The sequence below is a fragment of the Prionailurus viverrinus genome, chromosome D2, assembly GCF_022837055.1.
Source record: "Prionailurus viverrinus isolate Anna chromosome D2, UM_Priviv_1.0, whole genome shotgun sequence".
Taxonomy (NCBI): domain Eukaryota; kingdom Metazoa; phylum Chordata; class Mammalia; order Carnivora; family Felidae; genus Prionailurus; species Prionailurus viverrinus.
In genome coordinates this window covers 60,257,186-60,280,628 of record NC_062571.1, presented here as the reverse complement: position 1 = coordinate 60,280,628, position 23,443 = coordinate 60,257,186, and the positions used below count along the sequence as shown (strand labels likewise).

At 49.0% G+C, this 23,443-nt stretch overlaps 1 protein-coding gene across 1 annotated transcript; it reads right to left on the bottom strand.

Moving 5' to 3' along the window:
• Positions 1–18,256, bottom strand: LOC125148131 (basic proline-rich protein-like). Its single transcript, XM_047825903.1, has 2 exons — positions 16,913–18,256; positions 1–192 (listed from the first exon to the last, which is right to left on the bottom strand). The coding sequence occupies exons 1-2, from the start codon at positions 18,074–18,076 to the stop codon at positions 67–69; spliced, it is 1,290 nt and encodes a 429-aa protein (XP_047681859.1). The 5' UTR covers positions 18,077–18,256; the 3' UTR covers positions 1–66.
• Positions 18,257–23,443: the final 5,187 nt, after the last annotated feature.

Below are 23,443 nucleotides of genomic sequence, written 5' to 3'. Positions count from 1 at the left end.
GTGCCCTCTATCTGCCAGGCACTGAACCGGGCACAGGCACCTATTTCTGCCTGCTGGAGAGGACAGTCAGTACCCCAGGAACTGACCCGTGAAGTCCATCCATGTGATTCCTCTGTCTGGAAACCCTTCTGCTGTCCTTTTTCTGACTTTGTCAGGTCCTGTGCTTGTCAGTCCCCAACTGCAGTCAGAGTCCTGTCGGGAAAGAGTTAAAAAGGGAGCGTGGTGCTGATTTCCTGCCAGCCCTCACCTGAACCCAGGTTCACCTCTTTGGCTTGAAGCCATCTGTCAGGGAGTGGCCCCCTCTTCTTTTCAGAAGTTACCTGTATGTCAGTTTCTACACCCCCCCCCCCCCCCCCGCCGCGTATGTCAGTTTCACTGTGTGTTTAAAGGTGTTCCCTGGGTGAGGGGAGAAAAGGAATCAAATGTGGATTCCCTTTTCCCGGAACAACTGATCCCTCAATATCCCATAAAGTGAAATGTTAGATCTTCTTTTGATCTTTATTTCATGGAAGATGACCATGGAGGTGAGGTAACTTGCCCAAGGTCACCAGCAGAGTGAGTGCAGGACAACAGGTCTGTCTCACTCCAGGGCATGGAGCCACCCAATCCTCTCCAGAAGCCATCAGGGTGGGGATGGGGGTGGGAGGGGTGCTCAAAACAAAGTACATTTCTAACTCCGGAAGGAGACCTGTGGGAAAACACCTTTTCATCCCCTCTGCTGGGGTCTGTGCAGGAACTGGGGTCTGTGCAGAGAGCTGAAGCTCTGCTGGCCTAGGTGGCCCCCGAGGTGCCAGGGCCAGTGCCTCACCCTCCTCCGTGCTGCTCTAAGACTGGGCTCTGTGGATGGGTGGGAAGAACCAGGAAGGATGAAAAGAACAGAATTGGTGGCTATTTTTGGGAATCAGAGCTATTCTGAGGTGGTGAGAGTGAGCCCGGAGGAACAAATCCTGGACTTTGTGAGAAAACACGAGGACAGGGCTGTCAGGAGCCACTTAGGCTCTGGCACACCCTACACTTAGCAGCAGCTGTGGGTGTCCCGGTATCCACTCGGCGCTTTGTTAACAGCTTTGTAAGGTGCAAATAACCAGCTTCTGGGTTGGGGAAGGCCGGCCACACTGCAACTGGAGGGACACGACCCAGAACGCACTGTAACAGGTGATGAGCTCCGCCTTGTGGCATTTCAGGGTGATGACAGGCCCGCGCTCAGGCCTGGGTATCTGGGGGAAATTTCTTCCTGTGCTTTCTGGAACTGATGGAGCACTTACAATGCGTTGGGTCCTTGGCTAGCCATTTACATCCACTGTCGCACCTTCACAACAGCTGGCACCAAATTGCTTCTCTTCATTAGCGCCTGTCCTCCCTCCATCCTCCCTTCCTCCCAGAGGAATCGGCTGACCCCTGCCCCTGGGGCCTGTACCTTTGCCTGGTACTTCTGGAAAGCCTGGCTGTCTCTCTGATGCTTGGTGCGCTTTTGATTATCATTGGTTTGTCTAATTGTGTACCTTCACCAATGGGCCGTAACTGCCTCAGGCAGCGTACTCTCCTTTACAACCGTGGCAGAGTGAAGGAACTGAATTAATTTTTGTCAAATGAAAAAAAAAACGGTAAATGAGAGAGTATTCCTGGTATGCATAGCTTGGACACGGGGGCGACCCCACAGCCCGCAGTTATGCAGTGCCCCCAGCTGGCACCCACTGTAGGGAGAATATCTCTAAAGACCATTAACCGCGGAATCTCTAGCACTTCCCCTTGCAAAGCCCCAGATGACTACATTATGTTCTTTGTTTTTGCACCGTTCTTTCACTGGTAAGATACTGGGACAGAGGAAGCAACGAAGGGATTTTATGACATAATCTTCTGGTGTTGAGACAGGGTTCCTGAAGGTTGGTCCTGGCCATGGTTGCTGAAGTGGGGCAAGAGAATCTGCCAGGTAATGTCTCCCAGCAGGTGAACCCTGAGAGGGCATTTAACCTGGTCTCTGACCAAGACCAGTGGGGTCAAGGATCACACTGTCGATCTCTTGCAGGACTTCGACCTGTCTTGGTCAGAGGTTTGTGCTCACGTGTCATCTGTGTGTACTACAAATGACAGTGTGTCAGCAAAACCTTGGGCTCCCCAAATGTGCCCAGAAACACCTTTGGCAAATCTCAGAGCACTGGGCAGACTTCCAACAGTCTATTTTTACAGATGAAGAAACTGATCCTCAAAGAGTAATATGACCTGGTCACAAGCACGCAGCTGGTAATAGGCAGGACCAGGAGGGTGATCCAAGTCCGTGGCTCCAAGTGTGTGCCGTTACATTTTGTTTTGAATAAATACTTTACTCACGCTGTACAAAATCCAAACGGTTCCAAGCAGTGACAAGTCAGCCTCCCTTCCACCCCCTAGCTCAGGTATTCCGTTGCTCTCCCCAGAGAGCCAGAGCTATAATTTCCTTGGGCATCTTTCCTGAGCTGTCCTACGCATATTCGGAATACTATTCTCTCCCCACGAGCACACTCGGAGGCCAGCCTAGCCTGCGTTCTGTTCTGCATCCTGTTCTCCACACCTAACACTATCAAGGGATAGTGTTTGCTCCACAGCCATGTATTTAGAGCTGCCTCATTCTTCTCATGGCTGCTCGCCAGTACACCGATACCTAATTTATTGTCCCAGTCCTCTACTGATGGACGATGAATTTGTTCCCAATCTTGGAGATCACAAAATAATGCTCCAGTGAATACGTTTGTACATTTCAAACAGGCCTTAAGAGGCTTTGATTGTTTGTTCATTCATTGGTCGAGCAATTCATTCATCACTGGTCATTCATTCATACAGGCTCTGAGGACACCAAGATGAGTAGTACCTGGTCCCCTCCCAGAGGAGTGTTGCACACTGGCAGAGATGGGGAGTGGAGCATGGAAGAAGTACTGGCCATTCTGCCGCTGGAAACCTGAGGCAGACGACTGGTCTGAGGTCTGACCTTCTCCAAGCTCCTGGAAGGATGCTGGGACTCATGTGGACCACACTTTTCTTCACACTGCACTGTGCCCTTCTCAAGTCTTCCTCTGTGTGGCAGTTTTCTGCCCCATTTGTCAGTCTTCATTTGAGTAGTGTTCAGGGAGGCTGGTTGGAGACCGTAGGAATAGGTGCAGAATGGAGAGCACCCTCTTGTGGATCTCCGTGGAGGCAGTGTGGGAAGACCCAGGATTGCCTGCCTCTCCGGTCTTCTGGCGCTCACTTGGGTACTCTCCAGACCCCTCGTTTGCCTGGGGTGGTAAAGGCAGGGGAGAAGAGTCCTCCCAAATCTTGCCACGCCCTAGTGGAGAGTATAGGCTCAATTTTAGGGGTGTCCTGTGCCCTGGGCTTTAGGGTATAAAATTGAGAGAAGAGAAGGAGTCAGAGAAATGGGAATTGGGAAAACAAAAACAAAAGGAAGGAAGAATCAGAGACGGAAAAAATAGGTCCACCAAAATGGACTGAGATCATGCTTGGGGGGAAATTACAAAGACTGTACTTTCTTCATTCTCTGGGTTCACAGACCTCTGCTAGTCCCCAGACACCCCTCTTTTTGCAACGAAGACAGTGATGCTCAAACCAGCACCCAGGTAAGTGGGGCCCAAATCTAGCCAAGTTGGGCAGGGCTTGCCCTTAAGGAGAGACATCCAAGCAGCCCCTCCCCATTTGGGAAAGACTCTGAGGTGGACTTATGGCCTGGTTGTAGCCTTGTATATCTGGCCAGCCCCAGGAGAGCCAGTGCCTCTAGGCCCCAGTTTGGCCCCTGGTTCTATTCCACACCCAGCCTGTCTGCTAACCAATGACAATGACCATGCCAAATATGTCTTCTGAGACCAAAGTCCTTCTGAGGCTATCCTGGATTCTCACTTGGGAGAGGCATCCAGGGATGTGGGGATGCTTGCCTTATATGGCCATGGTCATAAGGTGAAAGTGGGGATACAGATGAGAGGATAAAGGTATTAGTCCTGGTACTGGAGGCTTTTACAAGTAGTAGGCAGTCTCTGTGATGCTCCCCAGTGATCCCTGCTTCCTGTGTAATCTCTCTCCCCTTGTAGAATTACCTTCCCTTCAGTGTGGGCTGTACCTAGAGATTTGCTTCTAATTAATAGAATATGGCAAAAGTGAGGGGATGTCACTTCTGAGGTTAGGTTATCAAAAGACGGTGGATTCCATCTTGCTTGCTCTCTCAGGCTCTCTTGCTTACTTGTTCTGATGAAGTGAGCTGTCATGTTGTGACCTGCCCTATGAAGAGACTCACATGGCAAAGAGCTGAGAGAAGCTACCAGCCAACAGTCAGTGAGAAACTGAAGTCTTCAGTCCTCAGTCCCACAACCCATAAGGAACTGAATTCTGCCAACAACCGTGTAAATGAACTTGGAAGTAGATCCATCCCCATTCAAACCTTCCAATGAGATTGCAGCCCCAGATAATACCTTGATTGCAACCATGTGAGAGGAAACCACACTAGAAGATGGTTGGATGAATGTATGATGGCCTAATTCATATTGTCTACCACACTTTCCATGAAGGTGGCTTGGATGGAACTCCATTCTCTCTCCCAGAAATTCCACGGACTCAACCCAGCTAGCCCATGCTCACAATCCCTTTTCATCTTAGCCCCAGACTAATTGTCTCAGGGAAGAAGGACCCTCCCTATCCCACCCACTGTAAAAATGTCTTATTTGTTTGGGGCACCTGGGTGGCTCAGTCAGTTAAGCGTCCAACTTCGGCTCAGGTCATGATTTCACAGTTTGTGAGTTCAAGCCCTGCATCGGGCTCTGTGCTGACAGGTCAGAGCCTGGAGCCTGCTTCGGATTCTCTGTCTCATTCCCTCTCTGCCCTTCCCCCACTTGTGCTCTGTCTCTCAAAAATAAATAAAAAAGTTAAAAAAAAAGTCTTATTTGTTTTAGTCAAACATGGCCTTGTTCTCTGGGTAGAAGCATTGTTCAGGAATTCTCACTCTGCCTGTCCCTGGAATGCCAAGGTCAGGCTGGCGGGCTCAGGGTCATTGTTACCCATGTCCCCAGTTACTCTTACCAAAATTTTTGCCTTCACACAATAGGTCCTAATTAGGAGGGCCTCAAAAGTGCTCCTAACCAGAGGAGTCTTGGCTTATTGTCACTCAGAGCATTCCCCTCAACGCCAACCAGCCTTGGAGAATCCCAATCCTTGGTCCTCTCCAGGTCTTTGCTCCTAGTATCCTACTGACTGAATGATGTGGGGAGGGCAGTGTCTCTGTAATAGAAATAGGGTACTTATGTATTTCTATTACCCTAAGATGTTCTTTATCTCTGGATGGAAGAAAGAGCTCAGTAACCACTAATATTAAGCACCACTTCTGACTAAGCCCTGAGACTGAGAGTTGGTTATAACTCATAGGATGGCCTTTGGAGCTTGTAGTATCATGAGAGAAGAAGACAAAGGAATAAGCACTCACAAAACCTCATGGTGAGTGTGACGAGAGAAGAATACCGAGGGAATTTTGGGAACTAGGAAGAAAGCCTAATTCTTTCCCAAGGACAGGGAAGGCTTTGGAGAAGGTAAGAATTTATTGGGTCCCATGAAAGAAGAGAAGACATTCCAGACAGAGGAAATGACATGCACATGGTCACTAAGGTATGAGGGAGTGTGGTGCACTCAGGGAACCACATGCTATTTGGTAAGATGGCACTCCAGTGACAGAGGGAGACAGGAACCACTAAAAGACTTTTATTTTTACTGACATGGAAAGATGTCCAAGATAGCTTATCAAATGAATAAAGCGAGTCACATGAGAGCGTGTATGCTGTGATCCCTTTGTATTCTGTGTTAAGGATATATCTATCGATGCACCTGCTTGCATGTTAATGTCTGGAAACTTATTGAAAGAAAACACATGAAATCAATACTTGATACTAGTGGGGAGATGGACTGGACTGAAAGGAGAGAAGAAAAAGGAGAGGAGGAAGAGGGGCGCTCTTCCGTTTTACTCCAACCACTTTGTACTGTTTGCATTTACATTATTTTACAATATTGATATGTTAAAATAATTTAATGGAGGAAGTGATATAACCATATTTTCCTTACAGAAAGGTTACCTTCACAAGATTTGGGGAACAGTTTAAATGTGGGATGTATATTAGATGCAATTAAAGAATTATTGTCAGTTTGAGTCACATATGAAAAGTCATATGAGTCACATATTTTTCAGAGGTGAATAGTATGCTATCTAACATAAAAGGATTTATTCTTTCTTTCTTTCTTTCTTTCTTTCTTTCTTTCTTTCGAGAGAGAGCGAGAGAGCATGTGAGAAAGTGCAAGCAGGGAGGGGCAGAGGGAGAGGGAGAGAGAGAATCTTAAGCTTGAGATGACACTGGGCTCCACAGGCTGTGAGATCATGACCATGAGATCCTGACCTGAGCCGAAATCAAGAGTCAGATGCTTAACCGACTGAGCCACCCAGGCGCCCCTAACATAAAAGGATTTCTAAGCCCTGGGGAGACTCAACAAAAGCTGGACCCCATGAATTCACCTGTCTTCCAGCTGTGCTCTGTGGCCTGGTCAAAGAGAAAGCATGAGGTGGTGATGTGGCTCCCTGCCTGGGGTTTGTCAGTGGCACCGGTTAAATGCAAGGACAGGCTGAAGTTGGTGAGGGGTTCTTGGCTGTATGGAGGAGAAGGAGAGCCAGGAAGTTCCCAACTACAGTGAACAGCTGTGTGTGTGTGTGTGTGTGTGTGTGTGTGTGTGTGTGCATGCGCGCGCTCGGCTACTCCACATCCGGACATGCTCCAATGTGGGAGAAACCCCCTTTGGGTGTGGCTTGGAGGAAGGCAGAATTTCATCTGCCCCTAGAGAAGTAAAGGGGCCAGAGCTTTCTCTTTCCACCCCACCATCTGCCAGTCTGTGGGCACATAACCCAAGTTAAGCCAACTAATGCTCCTACCCAGGATGACCCCAAGATATAAGGACAGGTGGAAAGTTATTGAAAGTGGGGACACTGGAGCTGGGAACACAACACAAGCAGCGCTGAGTGCTCAGTGGCAGAGACACCAGTGCTCAGTGGGGACTCTGAGCCAGTGTTCTGGTGGTTTGACCTTGGCTGTTATTTCCTGCTTTCCTGGTTCTTGCACACTGGTTCTTTGGCATTTATGTGGCTTCTATGCACTACCCAAATCTTTCCAAAAAACTCTCTTTAGTCTTTTATCTTTAGGGTAGACAAAGTTAATTTTTGTGCTCACTGCCAAAAGCCCTAACTAGATATTGGTACCAGACAGATGGTGACAGGTGAAAGGTTATAAGGGGAATGGGGAAAACGGGGATCGGTTACTTGGCTTAGTTAGGGCGGTAGGTCTACTGGGATTCAGGAATGGGAATTCAGTAGCCTATGCCATACAGCACAAACCCTCTAAACTATTGCTTGTGCTCACCTAGAATGAAGTGTCCACGGAGGACAGGCTATAGGAGACCACAGGGAAAGGAGCACCTGTTTCTAAAACCACAGGACAGCTTATAGAGAAATTGGATAACAAGTCCAAGCCCTAAATTCACAGCTTAAAGTACTGACTTCAACCCATGGACTTTCTATTGTTGCGGGAAAATATACCTTACTTCTTGTAGCAACAGGGCTGACATAAATGAAAGCCAATCTCAGAATTTGATCCTAATGGTTCTTAAACTATAACATTAGATGAATCATAGTCTTATAAAAATTGGACATTCGATTATGAAAAAAGAGAATCCCAGGAACTGGAATAGGGTTACGGCAGGGACATTTAGAGGAAACCCCCAACTAGCACTGAGCATTCCTTGCCAGCTGAAGCAGTTCCTCCCCATTGTCTGCAGTGCCCTTCCCCTTGATTCATGAGGTGACTTCTTCTGGAGTTACCTTGCAAGAGGACACCACTTGCCCTCATGTTCTACCCCTCCTACCCAATATTTTCTTTAGATATGTCAAATCTCAGCATGCTAATTTGGTGGGGGTGGTTCTGTTTGAAGGAGCACATAGTTGATTCCTGGCCACCCAGACTAGAACACCAACTTCAGGATCTTTGATAAGTATGCATACATCATTAAATTCAGATTGATCTAAGGTTACAATGTCACAAGCAGTATAACCTCAAAAGAATCTCAAGAGGGGTGCCTGGGTTCTGTGGGTTAAGCATCTGACTCTTGGTTTCAGCTCAGGCCATGATCTTATGGTTCATGAGCAGGAGCCCCACATCAGGCTCCGGGCTGCCAGTGCAGAGCCTGCTTGGGATTCTCTCTCTCCCTCCACCTCTGTCCCTCCCTGCCCTCACTCTCTCTCTCAAAATGAATAAATAAACTTTTAAAAAGAAAGGAATCTGGGGGCGCCTGGGTGGCTGGGTCGGTTAAGTGTCTGACTTTGGCTCAGGTCGTGATCTCATGGTTCGTCATTTGGAGCCCCACATGGGACTCTGCACTGACAGCTCAAAGCCTGCAGCCTGCTTTGGATTCTCTGTTTCCCTCTCTCTCTGTACCCCTTCCCCACCTGCTCGCTCTCTCTCTCCCAAAAATAAATAAATAAAACATTTAAAAAAGAGAGAGAGAAAGGAACCTGAAGATTTATGAAGACAGGAATATTAAAGAAGATTTATCCTGTGCAACTTGACCACCCACACATTATATCCCTGGAAAGGGTCCCAGATGTTTCATTCACAAAGAACTTGAAAAATACTTTCATGAAGGAAATAACAGAAATACAAAAAAAAAGTCACCTAAAAGCACTTTAGTAAGATGTTTTCTACGGGTTAGAGATGCTACTGAAAGATGACGAGTGGCTCTCTGTTTCAAAGAAAATGAACTCTGTGTGCTTTAAACAGCAACACTTAAGTAGCAGAGGCAAAGGTAAGTACGAGAACCGACATGTACCCCATTGACAAAGCTCACTGGTCATTATAATTATTTTTGCTTCTTGTAATTAAGTGCCTGGAACTAAAATAGCCCACTAAGGTGCCACTTGATCACTAAAAAAATTTTTTTAATGTTTATTTATTTTTGAGAGAGAGAGAGACAGAGCACAAGCTGGGGAGCAGCAGAGAGAGAGGGAGACGCAGAATCTGAAGCAGGCTCCAGGCTCTAAGCGTCAGCACAGAGCCCGACATGGGGCTCAAACCCAAGAACTGTGAGATCATGACCTGAGCCAAAGTCAGATACTCAACCAACTGAGCCACCCAGGGGCCCAGATTGGTATTTTTTTCAATGGTAAAAAATGGTGAGTAGAAGCTTGACTTGAGTTCTTGAGGCAGACTACAGATTGTTTCCCAATATCTATTTCCCCCTTTTCTCTCATAGAAAAAGGACCTCTGATTTTTAGCAGAACTCACAGCTACCAAGAACAAAGACTATGTTTCCCAGCCTCTCTTGTAGCTAGGTATGGCCATGTGACTAAGCTCCAACAAAGAGGATGGGAGTGAAAGTGATATGTATAATTTCCAGGTTATGTCTTTCAAGGTAGGCGTTATACCCTTTTTCCTCCTCTCTCTCCATCTTGCTGCTCAGAATATAGAAGCGGTTATGAGACATTTTGGAATGCAGACCAGGACAATATTCTAGTGATGGTGAGAAAACAAGCCAAAAAGGAGGCTAGGTCCCTGGATGGCCTTGTGAAACAGAGACACCCTACCACCCTGGACAGTCTATATCTGGGCTGTCACAGGAGAGAGAAATAAACTTGTATCTCGTTTAAGTCTCTGTCATTTTAGGTTTCTGTTACTTAAAGAGTAAGTGAGTAACTAAGTAATGACTATAGATAGCCCCCAATGATAAAGAATGTAGGCATCTCTTTTGATTCCCAGACCTGAATCATTTCACGGACCCAAAGCCCCTTAAATAAAAGAGAAATTAAGCATTTATAATGAGGAGTTCTGTAAAAACAGCTCAATAATGTTCTTTAATAATTATAGCTCTGGGGTGCCTAGGTGGTTCAGTTGGTTAAGCGTCTAACTCTTGATTTCGGCTCGGGTCATGATCTCACTGTCATGAGATTGAGCCCTGCGTTGGGCTCTGTGCTGGGCGTGGAACCTATTTAAGATTCTCTTTCTCCCTCTCCCTCTGCCCCTCCCCCACTCTTGCGTGTGTGTGCACGCTCTCTCTCTAAAAAAAAATAATTGCAGGGGCGCCTGGGTGGCTCAGTCGGTTGAGCGTCCGACTTCGGCTCAGGTCACGATCTCCCGGTATGTGAGTTCGAGCCCCGCGTTGGGCTCTGTGCTGACTGCTCAGAGCCTGGAGCCTGTTTCAGATTCTGTGTCTTCCTCTCTCTCTGACCCTCCCCCATTTCTGTCTCTCTCTGTCTCAAAAATAAATAAACATTAAAAAATAATAATAATAAAATAAAATAATTGCAGCTATCATTTATTAAATGTAATTATGTACCAAGCACTATTCCAAGTGTTTTACATGTATTAACTCATTTAATCCTCAAAACTTCTGTATAATCCATGTATTAAAAAAAAGTTGATCAATACCTTACAGCAGATACAAAAATTAATTCAAAATGGATGATAGATCTAAATGTGGAATTTAAAACTATAAAACATCGGGGCGCCTGGGTGGCGCAGTCGGTTAAGCGTCCGACTTCAGCCAGGTCACGATCTTGCGGTCCGTGAGTTCGAGCCCCGCGTCGGGCTCTGGGCTGATGGCTCAGAGCCTGGAGCCTGTTTCCGATTCTGTGTCTCCCTCTCTCTCTGCCCTTCCCCCGTTCATGCTCTGTCTCTCTCTGTCCCAAAAATAAATAAACGTTGAAAAAAAATTTTTAAAAAATAAAACTATAAAACATTTAGAAGAAATATAGAAGAAAATCTTTATGACTTTGGGTTAGCCAAAGATTTCTTACATATGACACCAAAAGCACTATCCATAAAAGAAAACATGGATAAATTGGACTTTATAAGACAAACCACAGACTGGAGGAAAATATTTATAAAACACATATCTGGCTAAGGATTTGTATCCAGAATATATAAAGAGCTCTCAAAACTCAATAAAAAGAAAGTAAGCAATCCATTTTTTTTAAAGGGCAAATTATTTGAAGAGACATTTTACCAGCTAGATACATGGAAGGATGATTATCCTAATTATCAGTGATAATTAGGGTAATATAAATTAAAGCCACAATAAGATACCATTACCTTAAAATGGTTAAAATTTTAAAAACTGATCATACCAAGTGTAGACCAGGATATAGAATATCTAGAACTCTCATACATTGCTGATGGAATTGCCAAATGGGACAGGCATTTTGGAAAACAGCATGGCAGTTTCTTATAAAGGTATACATACATACATACATACATACTTACTGTATGACCCAGCGATTCCTCCCCCCTTCTGAGTATTTCCCAAGGGGGAAAAAAAAACTTATGTTCCCACAAAACCCTAAACATGAATGCTTATATTGACTTTATTCATAATTGCCAAAAACTGGGAACAACCCTAATGTCCTTCAACTGATGAATGGATACACAAACTGTGGTACATCCACGCAATGGAATACTACTCAGCAATGAAAAGTAATGAATTACTGATACATGCAACACCATGGGTGAACCTTAAAAGCATCATGGTAAGTGAAAAAAGCTAGACTCAAAGGCTACATACAGTATGATCCCATTTACATGACGTTCTGGAAAAGGCAAACAATAGAACACAAGACAGATTAGATGTTACCAGGAGCTGGGGGTGAGGGAGAGGTTGAGTACAAAGGGGTATGAGGGAATTTGGTGGGCGGGGGATGAAAATGTTATATATCTTGATTGTGCAAACTCCTCCTTACCCTTGAGCACCCAGCTGAAAGATAGCCTCCTCTAAGAAGTCTTTCCTGGTTACCCCTCTCAGGCTAGTTTGGGAATACCTCCTACTGGCTCACCGACAGTGGCATTCACCACACTATACTGTTATAATTTGTGAGTCTCCACAATGGTTACACAAATGAGTGCATTTGTCAAAACTCATAGAACTGCCCATAAAAAGGGCCAACTTTACTGTATGCAAATTATCTCTCAACCCTGACTATAAGGGAGAAAACTACCCAATAAAGTAGGTACTGCTACTTCCATTCCACAGTTTAAGAAACTAAGACACAGATAGGTTTCAAACCCAGACGGTCCAGCTCCAGACCTGTGCTCTTGACCACAGAACTATGTTGAATTCTCCTCTTGACCTTCCTTCAAGGAAGCCTCAACTATTCCCAGGGGAATTAAGCCCTAGAGACAGAAAAATTCACCCTTTTGAGAGGTTATCGGTCACTAGCTTTCAGCCAACACAAATGCCCCTGTGATCCATCAGTCAGAGTGGAGGCTTATGGAGATCATGAGATAATTTTGAACTCAATCTGCCTTGCAGTGGGCCCAGTGGGATTGCAAACCCATTTCATGGCTTTCTTCCTTTCCATCCTCAGCAAAAAAAAATACACATTGGGAATCCCGTAGTTGGGAAGGCAAACCAGAAGCCCCTGGAACTCTTTCTTCTTACTGAAATAGTACATCAAAAGCTACGTCCTGGAGGAAATGCAAAAATTACACCATAAAAGACATTAAAAGTGAAGGGTGATGATTCCTATCACATCTCCATTTAATTATCAAGAGAGAGTACAATGTGGATGAGGCTTGGAGAAAGTTCACATTTTCTGTGGCACAACAGGGTGCTATAGGGAGCCTGTGGCATGTTACAGTGGAGGCAACTTTCATAGCCCAATAAAGAACCAAGAGCCTTTTTTTCCCCCTCAAAAGAAAATAGCTACAGGGCACCCGGCTGGTTCAGTCAGTAGAGCATATGTCTCCCGATCTTCCTAGGGTCATGAGCTCAAGCCTCACACGGGGCATGGAGCCTACTTAAAAAAAACAAAAAATACAAAAAAACCCACATAGCATACTTCGAGAAGGGGGCCTGGATTTGCTATAAGTCACTAGATATACACGTGACACCAAGATATACTGAGCTGGCCGCTATCTGGTCTACCTAGAGACGCGCTGGCTGTGTCCTTTAGAGTGCATCATCAAGTAGAAATGGAATCTGTGGGATCAGGTCCAAGTAGGTCCTGAAGGCATAAGCAAGCATCCTGAGCAGGCCACTCACCAGGGCCTGGACTGGGGTGCAGTAGGCAACATGCCTAATGTGTAAACTTACGGAGGCACTCACTCAGCTGCTGACTATCTGCATTGCCCTGACAGTGAGGGCCTCCTTACAGGTTTCACCACAGGCAGCCAACTTGCCCCACCCTACCACATACCATGAGGAGCCATCCCTCATCCCACACCTAGGATCCCATGGGGAATACCCTAACACCAGATGAAAGAGAAAGAAAGGCTTCAAGTCTAGTTTATAGTGCCATACACCAACCCTGGCCAGAAGTGTGCCAATGCTGTATAGTCCTATTCAGGGGTGGCTCTGAAAAATGACAGAAGAAAACCTTCCCAGTGGGCAGAACGTTGAACGGTGTATTTTGTGGCTCGTTCTGTCTGTAGGGAGAGATGGCCTGGTGTAAGGATTTGCGATGAGTATACAGGAAGTGGTGAATGGTTTAGACAGATAGCAAGGACTTGAAAGGAATGAGATAAAAGATTGGGGGTGAGGAAGAGAAAAGGAAAAAAAACATAAAAAAGAATCTTTGGGGATGGATATAGAGAGTGAAAATATTTGTGTTTTATGAAATTGGTCACTAAGAGCCTCCCACTACGAAAAGGATTCTTGGGGCACCTGGGTGGCTCAGTCAACTGAGCATCTGACTTTTTATTTCAGCTCAGGTCATGATCTCAGGGTTGTGGGACTGAGCCTCGAATTGGGCTCCATGCTGAGCGTGGAGCCTGCTTAGGATTCTCTCCGACCGCCCCCCACCCCGCCAATGCCCCTTGCCTGCATTCTCTCTAAAATTACATTTTAAATTTTTGAAAAAAATTTTTAAAAATAAAGGGTTCTTAATAACCAGGTGGACAAGATAACTACCTCCAGATCTCAGTGTCCTTTCCCAGGGAAGTCCAGGGCCTGCTTTGGAACAGATGGCCCGAAGACCTAGATGAAGCTCCATATGAACTCAACATCTCACCGAAACTAACCTGATTACCATCAATGCAAAATGCCCAATCTTCCAATAGCAGCAATCAACCCCAAGTCCCCCATACTATTCTATAATCCTAGGGAGACCAGTGAGGTGTCTAGTGGGAGATTTGGATATGCCTTCACTGAGCATCAAGCTTCTGCCAATACTATCGTCCATGGACTTACTCTATGCCTTATGACAGTCTGATTTCCCACACAGCATTGCTTCTTAACAAGAATTCATTTTTCAGTTAAAAAAAAAAAACCAAGCTATTGTCCATGAGATTCATTGATCTTACTTATGTGTCCCATAATGCGGAAGCAGCTGACTTTATAGATCAATGGAATGGTGTAGTAAAGACTATACATCCCCTCACACCCATTCTGCCTTTCTCCTGAGCACACGGTTGTCAACCCAGGGTCTCTATTTCCCAGGCTCCCCTGGAGCTAGTTCTCCACCATGGAATGTGAGTGGAATTGAGAGTACAGCTTTCAAGTCATTTTCTTAAAGAGCTTGCCTTGGAGTTTCTGCACCCTTCCCTTCCTGCTGGCCAGGACTGACAACTTCTGAAGGCACCTGTTGAGGCTGGCAGAGCTTCCTTGTTAGCTTGGGTCTATACTGGGTTCACAGAGCAGAGATATCTTTCTTCCATGGTTGTAAGACAAAAATGAACTTTTATCTTTCCTGAGCCATTGTGTTTTTGGACTCTTTGCTAGAACCACTTAGAATTTTGTGGTAGTGTGATACAATACTTCAAGGATGAGGTATATGCTTTGAGCTAGTGATTAATGTTAGGATGCCATTTCTCCCATAGCCCAATCATATGGGTCCAGAAAGAGGGGTGGTACTTTCTACAAGTACCCAAAGGCCCCCTCACTTCCTGTAACTCTTGTTTCTGCTGGATTAAGGTTAGAGAGTCCTGAAGGGAAGAAAGTTCCAACCAGGAGAAGCAACAATATTTTTACTGAATTGGAAGCAGAAATTTCTGCCTGGTCACTTCTGGTTGCTCTTGCCAGTGGATGGACAGGTTAAAGGAGGATAATGGGATTGGCCAACGTGATGAATTCTGACTATCAAGGCCAAGTAGCATTTTTATTGTACACAGTAGGCAACAAGAAGTATTCATGGAACCGAGGGGCTCCCTTGGGGTGCCTCCTGGTGCTTTTATGTCCAGTGGTAAAAGTTAATGGAAGGCCACACAACCTTCATAGGCAGGACCCTCAAGGGTTCATATCCCTCAGGGACAAAGGCTCGCTTCTTCCCTGGGTGGAGAACACAAACCAGCTCAGGTGCTGGCTGAAGGCAAAAGAAAAATGGCATGGAAAAAAGGAGGAGGGATGTCATAAGTACAAAATAGAATCTCATATTGCAGAAAGACAGATAGTGGCTTTCACCTCCTAACCTTTGGCATGGTAGATGCTTATATATTTTAACTTATTTGCCTTTTTCCCAGTTTTCTGTTCTCTTGCCATTGTATTATTATGTGTGATGATGATTAACTTTATAATCTGGTCTAGTCCACAGGTTACGGAATACTGAGACAGATTCCAACATAACTAGAAGAGGAATAGAACAAGGATCCTGAACCTAGAGTTACAAGGGTTTGGACTCTCTCCCTTGGGGGCAAGTTGAATACAATCTGTATGAGTGACAGCAGCATAAATTGGATGGGAGCATTTTAGGGGGGAAAGGACTCTAAATTTAGAAAGAAAGGCACATGTGGATGTTGAGCTGCCAAGGGGTAGACTGTAGTGGCATTTATCATTTTTCTCTTAAAAAAAAAAAAAAACCTAGCATCTGAATACTCTTTCTGATTTGGAGATTTCTCCAAATAAAGTAAATATTGGCGGAGGAGTTTTTGCTTTCCATAGAGAAATCTAAGGGACTCTGTTTATTCTCTCCCCATCTCTGACAGCTGGTGCCTGGACAGGTGTCTTAGACTTAGCCAATCAAATGGTCCCACATGAGCTTTGAATCTTGGGGGATTAAAGTTAGTAATGATGGGAGGAAACTTAAGAAATTACACGTAGTGATGCTCTTGTCAAGAGCCTAAAGACAGGGATGCCAGCAGCTGTGCCCTAACCAGGATTTCCTGCCATTTGATCTTGTGGTATTTCCTAAATTGGATTTTCCTTAATTCTTTGGCCTTCCTACCAATCCTGTAAACTACTTAGTATCCCTGCAATAAGTTAATCTTTCTCTTGAGTTAGCTGAACCTAGACTTACACACTGATGGGCATTGAGAAACTCAAGGATTCGAGGAAGGGGAGTATTATCTGTAGTCTAGGATTGAAAAATATTCTCTGAACAGCATGTAGGTGAGAAGGGCTTCTGTCCTGTACCAGCTGGAGAGGGATGATGTTTCCTACAAGTCCCTTTTGTCACTAAGAAGACCCATTTATCTGGATAGCTGGTGTGGATATTGACAGTTGCCAGGCCTGTAGCCCAGAGATCCACAGTACTCAGCACTCCTACCCTCTACTCCCGCACCAAAGGGCCATGAAGGCAGAGATGTAGGGAGGGTCCAGCTGTCTGGAGAGGAGCAGTCAGGGCAGGGTTGGCTCTTCTTTTCTCCCAGGACTCCTGCCCTTTGAACCTCACAGCACAGCCGCAGGGCAGCTCCCCAGTCACTCAGGCACAGGTGTGCTTTCTCCTAAACACACACACACACACACACACACACACACACACACAACCTGAACTTGTCTCTCAGCCTTGCCCTGAGAGGAGCAGAACGCAGGTAGGACTGGAGAGAAGGGGGACTCATTTGCCACTGAGAGCCAAGGCAAAGTGTGTTTCTCTCCTTCCAGGTTCTCGCCCTGGAGCCCTGCGCCCTTCTCAAAGGGCCGCCCGTGCTCTTCCCACAGGTTTCCAAGCGCTTACCTTTCTGCTGCTGGGCGGGCGGGGTCCCGGGAGCGGTGGCGCGGTGCCAGGTCGCAGCGGGTGGAGCGCTGCTCTCGAGTCTCTGCCGCAAACTCGCGGGAGCGAATCCGCGGCCCCGGGCGGTCCTTGCGTGGGGTGCGACAGGGCAGGGCCCGGCGCCCCTTTCCCATAATTTCTGGAGGAGGGCCGGGGCGGGGGGGGGGGGGGGGGATCCGGTAGCCGGCAGAAAAAGTGAGGGAACCGCGCACTTTCTTCCCTGGGCCCGGATCTTCGGTCCCAGGAAGGGAGGAAGCCCACAGGAGAATCCGATGGTGGGTCTCGAGAGGGCGGCGCGGCCTCGGACATGCGTCCCTGGGGCGCAGGAATGAAAAACAAGCCTTTCTCGGCCAGGGCCCAGGGCGCCACCTCCCACGGCACCCTCCGCAGCCCAGCACAGCGCGGGGGTGGCGGGATTCTCACGCAGCCTGTTGCTCTCAGGGTCACGCGGTGGAGCTGAGGGACAGGGACACGCTGCGGAGGAAATGGTTTGCGGAATTCTCCAGCCGCTTTGGCGACAGGGCGGGGAGGCCTGCACCTCTCCGGGCCAGGCTCCAGGCCCCAGGCCCCGGCTGGGTAGAGGCTCGAGTCTGCGGAGTGGTCGGGACCAAGCAGGTGGACGCAGGCTGCGTTTTCTTCCCGGATGGCCGGCCCCGCTTCAAAAGGAGAGTCCCGTTTCTCCTCCTTTTTGCATTTCGGGTACATTCCAACCCCGGCACCCCCTGCCTGAGTGTCCTTTGCCGTCCGGGCCCCCACAGTCCGGGTGCTTCTGAATCGTTTGACTACCCTTCCCCACCGAGCCTTCCGCGGAGCTTTGGGGCCGGGGCAAGTCTGAGGCCGCCCGCACGCCGGAAGTAGAGCTTTCCCCACGCCCCCCGGCTGTCGCGAGCGCACCGCGGGCCAGCTCAGCGCAGGTGGCCGCTCTCTGCGGTCCTGTGGACGGCTGGGAGCTGGGAGTGACGCCCCGCACAAGTGAGGGGGCCAGACTGCCGGGGGTGGGGGGGCAGTGGAACCCACTCCAGGGCGCCTCCTTCGAACTGAAGGTGCTGCTCGGTTTGTGCAGCCAAAGGGCCCAGGCCTCCCAAGGATCTGCTGTTTCAGCCGACCCCCGATGGAGAAACATCGCATCTCTCACACTCCGCCACCCCTCATTTTCTCTAATCGAGAAGGCTCTCCCGCCGCGTCTAGGCTGGCTCTGTCACCAGCGCTGTAAACCGCCCGTGGGGCGCCTGCGCGGGCCAGGGCCCTGCGTGCAGCGGCGGGACGGCACCTCACTCTAGCGAAGGGCAGTAGATAAAAACGCAGAGTTGACTTGGGACTTCTTTGGGGTTAATAAACTGTCTTCTCCCCCTCCTCCTGCCCACCCCTCCGCTGAATCCGCCCCAGTTCAGTAACGATGCCGCTCCGTGCTGACCTGAAAAAGCCCAATTTCTGGCCTGCGGTAAGAAAGGGAAAGAAGTCAAAGCTTGTGGATACAAAATGGGCTCAAGAGTATACGGCTGATAGGGCGCCTGGATGGCTCAGTCGGTTGAACGTCTGACTTTTGGTTTTGGCTCAGGTCATAATCTCAGGGTCGTGGGATCGAACCCTGCATCAGCGCCGTGCTGAGAGTGGAGGCTGCTTGGGATTCTCTCTCTCTCTCTCTCTCTCTCTCTCTCTCTCTCTGTGTGTGTGTGTGTGTGTGTGTCTGTGTGTGTGTGTGTCTGTCTCTCCCCTTCCCCCCCCCATCTCTCTCTAAAAAAAAATTAAAAAGTGTATGACTGAGCGTGAGCTCGCAGGCCCAGGCTCCTGAACAAGTGTGCCAGCGTGCTGGAGCTGGCTTTCCCCGATGACAAGTGAACTGGTGAAAGACCCTGCGAGGACCTCTTAAGCGTTCTATAAACTTGTGGCACCCACCCCTGATGGGCCACCTGGAAAGAGATGGGTGAATGCATGCCACTCTGCGTTTCCCTGGACTGGAGGCAAATGTGAGGGTGAGATCTGGGACTGCAGCCCGTGTGTAACCAAGACATCTGTGGGAACAAGGAGGTAAATGTCTAGACACGCAACAGGACTGTCGCCCTGTGCGGACACACGGTTTCAGCCTGACACCGACAGAGTGAAACTGTGCACACTTTCGGAGGGGTGTGTGAGGGGGCCGGTAAGCCCTGCTCTGCAACGACCCCACCTCTGCCGGGCGCCTGGGGGCCGGGAGGGCTCCAGGGTTGGGTGGGTCTTCACTGAGGTTCCCTCCCTAAGGTCTCCACCCAGCCTGGCAGGGTCAGTACCGGCTTTCTCCCCACCCGCCTGCCCCCCCCCGCCCCCCCCCCCCCCGACAGTTGGGCCCCGTGAAAGCCAGAACTCGCTCATTTGCTCCTTGCTGGGAGGAGGGGCGGGTAAAGCACCTAATACACAATAGCCTCCCTTCCCAGCGCCCAGGAGGGCCGCCACTCTACTTTCTCCAGCAAATCAAGGGTCTGGGAATGAGGTGGGGAGGGCGGGGCCCGCAGTTTGTAGGACCCGCCTCCTACCGCCTGCACCCTGCCGGGTGGGTAGAAAAAATCAGGTCAAGCCACTCTGGGGTGCCCTGCGCCATTCCAGGAGTACCTCCCAAGAGACGGGCGTTTTTATCTGCGTTATCTCCTTAATCCCTTTGGTAATCAGGGGAAGGGTTGGCCCTATAATTTGGGCTAGGAAACGGTAGGCTCCTAAAATTTAACTTGCCTGAGGTTAGAAAGCAGAGAAGTCGAGCTCAAAACCTAGGCTGATGTCCAAAGTCGCTTCAGCAGCCGCCTAGGTGTGAAAGAGGATTTTAGAAAGAGGGACAGGTGCAGATGGAGAGGAAATGGGGGCTCCGAGAGGCCCTAGTCAGTGACAGGGAAGGAGCAGGACACAGGATAACAGGGATGGGTTCGGCCTGTGGTATAGGGGAGAGTGTATTTTAAAACATATCAGAAGGGGCATCAACTGTGTCTACAGATTTCATTTCTTTTTTTTTTAAATTTTTTTAACGTTTATTTATTTATTTTACTTTATTTTTTAAATTTTTTTTTCAACGTTTATTTATTTTTGGGACAGAGAGAGAGACAGAGCATGAACGGGGGAGGGGCAGAGAGAGAGGGAGACACAGAATCGGAAGCAGGCTCCAGGCCTACGCGGGGCTCGAACTCACGGACCGCGAGATCGTAACCTGGCTGAAGTCGGACGCTTAAGCGACTGCGCCACCCAGGCGCCCCAGACGTTTATTTATTTTTGAGACAGATATCGCTTCTCGGCCTTTTGGCTAAGATCAAGTGTATTTTTGAGACAGAGAGAGAGAGCATGAACAGGGGAGGGTCAGAGAAAGAGGGAGACACAGAATCCGAAACAGGCTCCAGGCTCTGAGCTGTCAGCACAGAGCCTGACGCGGGGCTCGAACCCACAGACCGCGAGATCATGACCTGAGCCGAAGTCGGACACTTAACCGACTGAGCCACCCAGGCGCCCCCAGATTTCATTTCTTTAAATAAAGTGGAAAAATGCTCTTGGGCAATAAAATAAGGCTGCAGGCCATATGTCACAGGCAAGTTTGAAAACCCAGGATTAGATCTCAGACAAAGGGTGTAGTTTAGGATTTTGATCCTCTAAGCAACATCAGCAGCATATGAAGTTTGTTCTAAATTCGGGATCCAGACCCACCCCAGATGTAATAAATGAGAATCTGCGTTTTAACAAGATCCCCAGGTGATTCCAACATGTTCAAGTTTAAGACATTGGCAGGAGCTATTTATATACAAAGAAATATACCTTTGTATGTAAGTAAGTAAGTAAATAAATAAATTTATATTTTTTATATATAAAATATAAAAAAATTAAAAAAGAGAAGAAAGAAAGAAAGAAAGAAAGAAAGAAAGAAAGAAAGAAAGAAAGGGCCCTGGCTGTCTCAATAGTAGAGCATGCAACTCTTGATCTCAGGGTCATGGGTTCAAGCCCCAATGTCGAGCTTGGAACTTACTTTAAATGAATGCACCTTATAATGTATATAAAAGAGCATCCCCTGGGACACTCCCCCTACACTCCTCCCCACTCCACAACTCTGGAGGAGGCAGAGAAGAAGGGAAGGTTGCGTTCTCTTTTCATACTCTGTCTGAATGTCTAACTGGTGAAAATAACCCCCTCTCTGAACTTCAGGCTGCACCCTCCTACCCACCCCAGCCTGTTCCCCCACTCTCCAACCCAGAACTATAGGCTTTGCACAGAGCAGATGTAAAAAGAGAGGAGGAATTTTCCTTCCTGGTTCTCCATTCCTTTGTCTAATAAAGGGTGATTCATTTGCTTCTATTTTAAATTTTTTTACCTCTTTGAGTTCTCCCGCCCCCACTGGCTCAGACGAAGGGAGGGGGATAGAAGTGCCAAGAACCTCCTTCCAATCCCGGAGGGCTCCTGGAAGGTGGCAAGCCCAGGCTGGGAAGGCCCAGAGGGTGGATGCCGGCTAAGTGTGGGGAAGAAGGAGGAGAAGGTCTCACAGGTCTGGCAGTGCTCCAGGGTGGGTCCTAGAGGGGTGGAGGGGACAGTCAGAGATGGAGGGGGCCCAGCGGACCGGAGTGGATTGGAGGTGATATTTCCAGAGCCCTAGAAGGCAATGTCCCAGCGGATCTCTGGGCGAAGAGCTCCCTCCACCATACGAGAAATCCCTTGAGAAGGCTCGTGGGGGTCTCATCTCCAGTTCTCCTCAAATGCACCGCTCCCCTGGACTCAGCCATCCCTCCCGGAGACCCTGGCTCGGGTTAGACCCTGGGTTGGGATACCGGCCCCATTTAGCAACTTCGTGCTCTCAGGCAAGTTGCTTAACCTCTCTGGACCTTCATTGTCCTTGCCTATAAAGTGGGATGATATACCACGTAACTCATAGGGTAGTTGTTAGGGCTGTATTAGTACTTTTAAAAACTAGTTCAGTGCCCTGAACAGAGCAAGCACTCCACATGGTTGCTGATTAATATTATTATCGTTACACTATTATAACGGCGGGGGCAGGCGCCCCAGCACTCCCAAGGGTCCCTCAGACCACCGGCTGGCTTCCAGGGCCCTGGCTCAAAGCGCCTCTCCCCGCGCGGCCCCTAGAGGGCGCCCGGAACTCACTTGTCCTGTGTTTCCGTGTTGAGGCCTCTGGTCCCGCTCCCACTTCTGGGTGGTTGTTAAGTCGCCGCCGCCTCCAGCTTTCGGGTCTTGCGACTCCTCCCGAAGGAACGGAAGATACGTGGGCTCTGGGACTAAAGGGCTGAAAACCTGAAGGGGAAGGAGCAGCTTCCACCAAAGCCCTCCTTAGGGTGACACGCAGCAGTGGGGGGGCCTGCGCCCCCTTTGTCCCCCAGCCCTTAACAGCCGTCTTGCACACAAAGGGAGGCCGGATTTCCATAGGCTTCAGGGAGGCAGCGGCGACCGCTGGACCTTCTGAGCCTGGCTAGGGTCCTCGGCTGGAATCCCGGGCGGCCCGCGGGCCCCAAGCCCAGCCTCAGCGCTCGCTGGAGCCCGGGGGCGGGCGGCGGAAGCGCGGGCCTAGGAAATCCCCACCCCCAAGCCGCCGGCAGTCAAGTTAGGCCCTCCTCACTCCGGGCAGGGGGAGGGGGTGTGGGGAAGGGGAGTGCCCTCGACGAGGTGGGGTGGGGTGGTGGTAACCGCGGGTAGGAGCCTCTTGGGGTCGGGACCGCCGCGAGTTTGAGGGAACTAAGAATGCCAGCACTAGAGAGTGTGCGTGCCCAGCACCCGCACACCTGTAGCTCCCTGCCCTGGTGCCACATCGCACACCCCAGGGGTCGCGCAGAGGGTGGAGGTATGTGAGGTTGTCCACAGCGATGCAGGCTGTGACCGAGCAGATGAGTCCGTAGGCACCCCTCCCCAACACGACATGAGCACCCCACCGCCTCCTCCACTCACTCACCCACCACCACCCTCTCCATCGAACACACTATCTTAAGATTCTGCTCTGATTTCTTTGGAAAATCCGAACCGGATCTAGCCCTCGCTCAGCTTGTTTCATCGGGCTCCCCAGGATAAGGAGTCCAGGCGTGGGTGCAGGGGAGCGGTGCCAGGGGCCTCCCTGGGCTGGCATTGGGCAAAGAATTCGAGCCACGCGGGAAAAGCGGAAGTGGCTCGCGTTAGTTGCCAGGGCAGCGGCCTGGCCGTGAGGCTCCAAACTCTGAGCTGATTAGGGAGCAAGACTCCAAGGACTGCGTGGGAGTGAGAAGTGTGTGAAGATGGGCACGAGGGGGGAGCTTGAGAGAAGGGGTTTCCTCCCGCATCTGGTCTGAGGGGCCCTCAAGGCAGCCCCGGGGCCCCAGCTCTGCACCTCCCACGGCATTGCCTCCGATTCCCAACTGCTCCAGCTCTGCCCAGCCCGGAGGGAGGTCCCTCTTAGTAGTAGTCTCATACACCTGGAAACACCTTGCCCTCCTGCAAGCACACCATAAGCAGGATGCCCATCTGGGTCCTGGGCCCAGGGCAAACCCCACACCTGCCACCACAGTAGGGACGTCACAA

Bases quoted from the DNA above. Each gene is read 5' to 3' on its own strand.
- LOC125148131 (XM_047825903.1), bottom strand. From the start codon at position 18,076: ATGCGATGTTTCTCCATCGGGGGTCGGCTGAAACAGCAGATCCTTGGG. The intron at 193-16,912 runs GTAAGCGCTTGG...CTTTCCCGACAG, and splicing joins GCCCGCCCAGCAGCAGAAAG to GACTCTGACTGCAGTTGGGG.